Raw genomic sequence first — 5,873 nt, 5'->3', positions numbered from 1 at the left:
CAGAGCCTCAACTGCCACCACCGGCTTTTCACAAGCCTCTCTCTCCCACACAAGCCTCTCTCCACCTCCCACAATCCTCCTGCTCTTGAGGCCGATTGGCTGGGTCACGTGGGCGGAGCCAAAAAAGTCCCCCAATGAGCAGCTCCGTGGTCTGAAAGGGCAGGGAAACAGCCCAATGAGCATCACCGCAGAGGAGCCAATCAGCAAGATGTTGCTGGGGCCGCTGTGAGCCAATCATCAGCCGGCAGCTGGAAGTTTGCTGGGGCCCCTTGGGCTGTGGCTCTCAACACCACAGCCCTTCGGGGAATGGGAGAGGTCACAGGGCTCAAGGACCCCAACAGGGAACTCTGCACCCCTGCCCAGGGCACGGTCCCAGGGCCAAGCCCACCTGCCTCCCGCCTGGGCCCAGGGTGTGTGCCAGCCCCGCCCACCCTCTCCCACCCAGGGGCCTCGGCACCAGACGCCACCTCGGTCCTCTAGCCAATGACCAGTGGGGTCCTGCCTGACCCTCAGCACCTCGCGCCACCCCGAGTTGAGCTGCGGTCATTTGTGTTCATGGTCTGAGTTTGTTGTTGTTACTTTTTGTGGTGAAATAGACACAACATGACATTTACGAAGCCATTTTTAAGTTCGCGGTTCTGTGGCACTAAGGACATTCATGCTGTTTTGTGACTGTCACCACCCCCAGAACTAATCCATCTTCATGTGGGAGCTCTGTGGCCACAAGGTGTCCTTCACCACCATCAAGAGAGGCCTTCCGCCAGCAGTCGCCCCTCCTGCCAGGTCCTGCCCCGCCACTGCCCGTCTCTGAGTCCCATAGTGCGGGCATCTTGTGTAAGAGGGAGCAGGCGGTGTTTGTGTTCTGTCTTAATCCTCCACGGCCCCACGACAAGAGAAAGGCACAAAGATAACACCTCACCTCAGGTTTCCCCGAGACAGGCATCGTCCCCTGCCACGCCTTCTCACTGTCTCCAAACTCCTGGACTTCACCCACTGCACAAGGATTTATTGAGCACTTACTATGACCAGACGGTGCTCTGGGCACTGGGGACACCACAGTGAACAGAACAGACGAGAGTCCCTGCTCTCACAAGGGCTGAGTGCACGGGGTGCTAGAGGGAGGGGAGCACAGGACAAGAGAGTCAACCGGGGGAGGGCGGGTAGGAAGTGACAGGCCAGGTCGGGTTTTGATAGTGTTTTGGTTCCTTCTCTGTTGCTATCACAGAATACCTGAGGCCGGGTATTTATAAAGAAACTAGATACAAAGAAATGAGATGTACTGAGCATAGAGTTTTGGAGGCAGAGAGTCCAAACCCAGGTGGCCTCACCTGTGCAGCCTCTGGTGAGGGCTCCTGTGGCTGCGTCACAACATGGCAAGTGAAAAGGGGATGGCCACAAGCAGAAGCCTCACTTTAGAACAGCCTGCTCTCTCCATAACTAACTTCCTGGCCCGGACCACCCCTCTGACCAGCAAACAGGCCCTGACGGCCATTCCCAGGTTGACGGGGATGAAGGGATAAAGCAGTCTGCACACCCTGGGACCCGGGACCCAGGACCAAGTGGCCTGGCCACGGTCCGCAGCCTCAGGGGCGGTGACCAGCTATCGATCGGGGTGAAGACACTTGTTTTCCCTGGTGAGCTCAGTGCCCACACCCCACACCCGTCTGCAGCCTCTCTGCGGTGGTTGAACCTCACTGCAGGGGACTGTCTTAAAAGGATCCTTGGGGAACGATCCTGAGAAAGAGCCTGAGGAATGGCAGGTCAGGGGAGGAGGGCAGTGGCCGGGGGGGGCACACTCACTCGGCCACAGTCCTGGGGCTGGGGTTGAGGACAAGCTGAGAGACACCACCCTTAACAAGCACGGTCCAAGGGCAGCACGAGAGGACACGGCCCAGGTCTGACTCCCGACAGGAGCCCCGCCAGGACCCGGGGAGGGGACGCAGCCTCAGGAAGGCTCCAGAATGTGGGCCAGGCAGGGCCGCAGCAGGGGTCAGTGCACGGGGCTGACCTGCTGGCCCAGCCTGCCCATCCCGTGCTTCTAGACGCATCCCTTGGGGCGGGTGGGGTGCAGAGCGGGTGAGAGGAGGTCTGAAGTCCAGCTGGAGCTTGCTCCTCACCTGCGGAGACACCCCGGGTCCCCCGGAGAGCCTCATCTCCTAACTTAGTGAACGCCCTCGACCAGGTGCCCAAATAATGGAGTCCTGCTCCCAGCTGTGGCCCTCGTGTGCTGAGCATCCTAGGACCGGCCACCTCCCTCTCAGCCTCAACTTCCCCATCTCTGAAGTGGGAGGTCAGCACAACCCACCACCTACTTCACCCGCGTGTGGAATGGGGCGCACAGAGAGGCCGTGGGTCCTGGCCTGTCCACGGGGGGCTCGTCCCCTGTGGTGAGAGGATTCCGCCTCATTTTGCAGGGGGAGACGGAGGCACAGAGACAGCAGCCACTTGCCCAGGGCACGCAGGTTAGGGAGGCAGGCTCTCAGGCCCCACAGGCGCTCTGTGCTCAGCTTTCCCGCGAGGCCCGGGCTGTCTGCTGAGAGCCGACCCCTCCCTCCCTCCTCTGGGGGCCATTGACAGGCAGAGCACGAGGGAGGAGAAGGGCCCGGAGGTCTGGAGGAGGCCCGAAGGCCCAGGGGGCCCCAGCTGTCTCACAGGCTTCTGACTGCCCTGGACAGCGCTGACCGCATCGCAGCCTGCCGGCCCCCCACAGCGCCCGAGATGGAGTCGACGGCTTGGTCAGCCAGGGAGGCCCCCGGGACCTGACCCTGCCCGCCTCCCTGGCCTCGGCCCTCTGCTCTGCTGTGTCCCTCACTCTCGAGTCGTCAAACCCTGGTCCCCATCACAGCTCAGCCGCTCACTTCTGCCTCTGCTCTCCGAGCCTCACCTGTGCCCAACCTGGGGACGATGCCCTGACTCTCCCTGAGGACAGGGCCAGCCGTGCCTAAGGGCACCGTTCCTGGGAGTCCTCGTTGGCACGCTCGCTGCACCCTGTCCTTTCCCGGGGACTAGACTACTGTCCATGGACAGTGCAGCCCGGGAGCCCTGGAGAGGTGACTTGCCCAAGGTCACACCCGAGGAGAAGTGGGTCTTCCAGCTCCGTCCCCGAGCCCCGAGCCCGAGGCTTCCAGACCCTTCTTTCTGGCCGCAAGCCCTGGAGCGGGTCCCTTCCTTCTGTGCTCGTCTCCCCACCTGCGCGGTAGTGCTCTGGGGTCCAGAACAACGGGGTCCAGGAGAAGTGCAGCCCGGGCCACCCTCAGGGTGAGGCTTCCAACAGCCTCGTCAACGGGGAAAACGGGATGGCAAACTGACTTTAACAGTGTATTTTACTTCACCCGATACAGGAGGCCTATTTTCAGCTGAACACACATCAGCATAAAATGCCCGTCAGGTAACTGGTCATCTCAACACAGGCCGCCTGCGTTTCAAGACTTGGGAGCCGGTGGCTGGTGGCTGCTGGATGAGGCAGTGCTGTCCTCTGTCCCCTCCACAGGGGCTGGCGGCTCTTCCAGGAGCTCTGCTTTCTCTCCCACTCCCTCCCCACCTGGCCCAGTGCCAGCACGGAGGGCAGTCCCAGGCTTGTGACACCCAAGCTGGGCTGGGAGACTGGTGGACTCCCACTCGGCCTTGAAGGCTCCCCGCCGCCCAGTGTGGGAGGGACACTGCGGCACCAAGGGACAGCAGCTCTCAGCTTTTGGGTTCCATGGGGTGGGTGGGAGTCCCCCAGCTCAGAGCCCTTGCCCTGCACCCTCCTGCGGCCTCCCCCGAGGTGCGGCCTCCCCCCAGGGTCCTGCAGAGCGTGGACATCCACACCTTGATCCTTACAGAGGAGGAAATTGAGGGTGAGAGAAAGAAACCACCCCTTTCTTGCTCCGGGTCCCTCTCAGGGGCTCTCTTCCTTCCCAGCCACCGTGGGGGGTGTGTGTGCACGCGTGTGCGTGTGCAGGGTGAAGCGCCTCGCCCGCCCAACCGTGGATTTGGACCTTAGAGCTCCTCTTTGCCCAGTTGCGGGGGCAGGGTGGGAGGCCAGTGCAGAGTGGACCTCACTCCTCACCCCAGGAAAGCCTGGGCCAGGGTGGAAGGGCCATGCAGAGAGAGGACCCGCGTCAGCTCTCTCCCGCCCCCTGCGCGGACCTCTGCCTCTGGCCTGGCCTGTTCCTGCAGTGACCCAGGGCCAGGGCGGGCGCTGGGCAGGCCCTGGGTAAATGCCGCTGGCTGAGCGAGTCCTCTGCGCCCACTCTGTCCTCCTTGGTCACTCTTGGCCCCCTGCCCTGCTCTCCCAGCTTCCCCATCTCCCTGGAGGCTGCCTCTGCACCTGTCTCTGCGCAGGCCTCCCTCTGTCCAGGAGCAGTCTAGCTCGGCCACCAGCTTCTGTCCGTCTGTCTGTCTCCTGGCTTTCTCCCCCCACGCCCCCTCCCCCAGCCTCCCCGTTCTCTGCCACCGCCTCGGCTCATTCTCTGACTCTCCTTCCCAGTCTCCTCCTCCTCCTCTCTCTGTCCCCCCTCAGCTCTGCTCCTGTGTCCCCGCCCTGCCACAGCCCTTTCTCCCTGTCCCTGTCTGTGCTGTCCTCCAGGAGCTTCCGTGAGTGCGGCTCCTCCTCCTTGGGACGGCAGAGGCGCAGACAGAAGCCCCCGCCCCCATGACAGCGATCCAGCATCCCGAGGAGCTGTCACCGCAGAACCACACACCAGCGCCTGAAATTCAAATCAGAGGCTGCTGACACTCACCAGGTGCCATCCCTGAAGTCCCACAGTCGGAGGCCACTGAGCGGGGGCAGAGGCTCTGGGCAGGGTCACCACCCCCAGCCAAGGCCCAAGCCACATCCAGCCACGTGGTCACCAGCAGGGGCTCCCTCCACCGGCTTGTGGGGCCAGCCTCCAGCCCCACCAGGCCAGCGTCCTACTGCCCCTCGGCTGTCCTTCTCCCCAGGGGTCACCAACCATGGACTTTTGGGGATCAGCAAGAACACAGGAAGGTGCTGGGGGCCGAGGGCTGAGCGGGGTTCTGGGGTCAGATGTGGGCTCCCAGGTCCTTGTCCTTGTCAGCCCTCAGGCCTCCTCTGCAAACGGGGATGAGAATTCCCCCGGAGTGTGGTGGGAACGTGGCAGCGGGCCGTACCCTGACCTGCTCCACCGCCACCAAGGCCAGCGTGACGCCACCAACACAGGACACCCACACACAGCAGGTCCTTCGCCGCCGCCGGCGCGTTTGCACTGATTCATTGCATCCTTAGAATCACCCCGTGAGGAGGCCACCGTCATTGTCCCCATTTTGTAGATGAGCCTCGTGGAGCCCACAGTTCCTCCTCATGTGCCATCTGCCCCGTCTGCCTCTCCAGACTTGTCACCAGGGTCCCCAAAGCCCAGGCCTGTCATTCTATCCTGAACCTGCTCTTTGCCAAATGCCTGCACTTAAGTGTCCCCTGGTGGTGTCTGCCTGTCCCTCTCCAGGACACTCACCTGCCGCTGGTCCCTTTTCACGGGGCAGTTCCACAGGGGCCATCACCATACCCTGCCTCCTGCTTCCCACCGTTACTGTCCTCCCACCCGTCTGACCTTTTCCACTGCAGAAGATCCCCCGGGTTTGGCCTGACTCCCAGCTACGCCAGGCAGGGAGGGAAGACAAGTTTTCTTCTCAAGAAATTTAAAAGTCCTTGACAGGTTGCTCCTTGTCCTCATTACAGATGAACCTGGGCAGGGCGGAAGGGACTGGCCTGAGATGCAAAGATGGCCGGGGAGGCCCTGGGACCCCGAGAGAGGGCCCCTGAGTTTAGAAAGGCAGCCGAAGGGGACGGGGAGAGGGGCTTTTGCTTGCACTTTAGAGGGACGGTCCCGATGAGCCTGACGGTTGGGGGAACCTCCAGACAGGCAGCTCAC

The 5,873-nt window shown here is 62.4% G+C and overlaps 1 protein-coding gene across 1 annotated transcript in view; it reads left to right on the top strand.

Annotated features, from left to right (window-relative positions):
• Positions 1-306: 306 nt before the first annotated feature.
• The window catches only part of Epha8 (EPH receptor A8), a 48,924-nt gene continuing 43,357 nt past the window's right edge, over positions 307-5,873 (top strand). The window contains exons 1-4 of the mRNA XM_015484792.2: positions 307-410; positions 2,285-2,462; positions 2,578-2,735; positions 3,784-3,839. Of these exons, the coding sequence (XP_015340278.1) occupies positions 307-410; positions 2,285-2,462; positions 2,578-2,735; positions 3,784-3,839 (496 nt within the window). The remainder of the gene's footprint in view (positions 411-2,284; positions 2,463-2,577; positions 2,736-3,783; positions 3,840-5,873) is intronic.

This window comes from Marmota marmota, unplaced genomic scaffold, assembly GCF_001458135.2.
Source record: "Marmota marmota marmota unplaced genomic scaffold, marMar, whole genome shotgun sequence".
Taxonomy (NCBI): Eukaryota; Metazoa; Chordata; class Mammalia; order Rodentia; family Sciuridae; genus Marmota; species Marmota marmota.
This window is presented reverse-complemented; position numbering and strand designations above follow the sequence as displayed.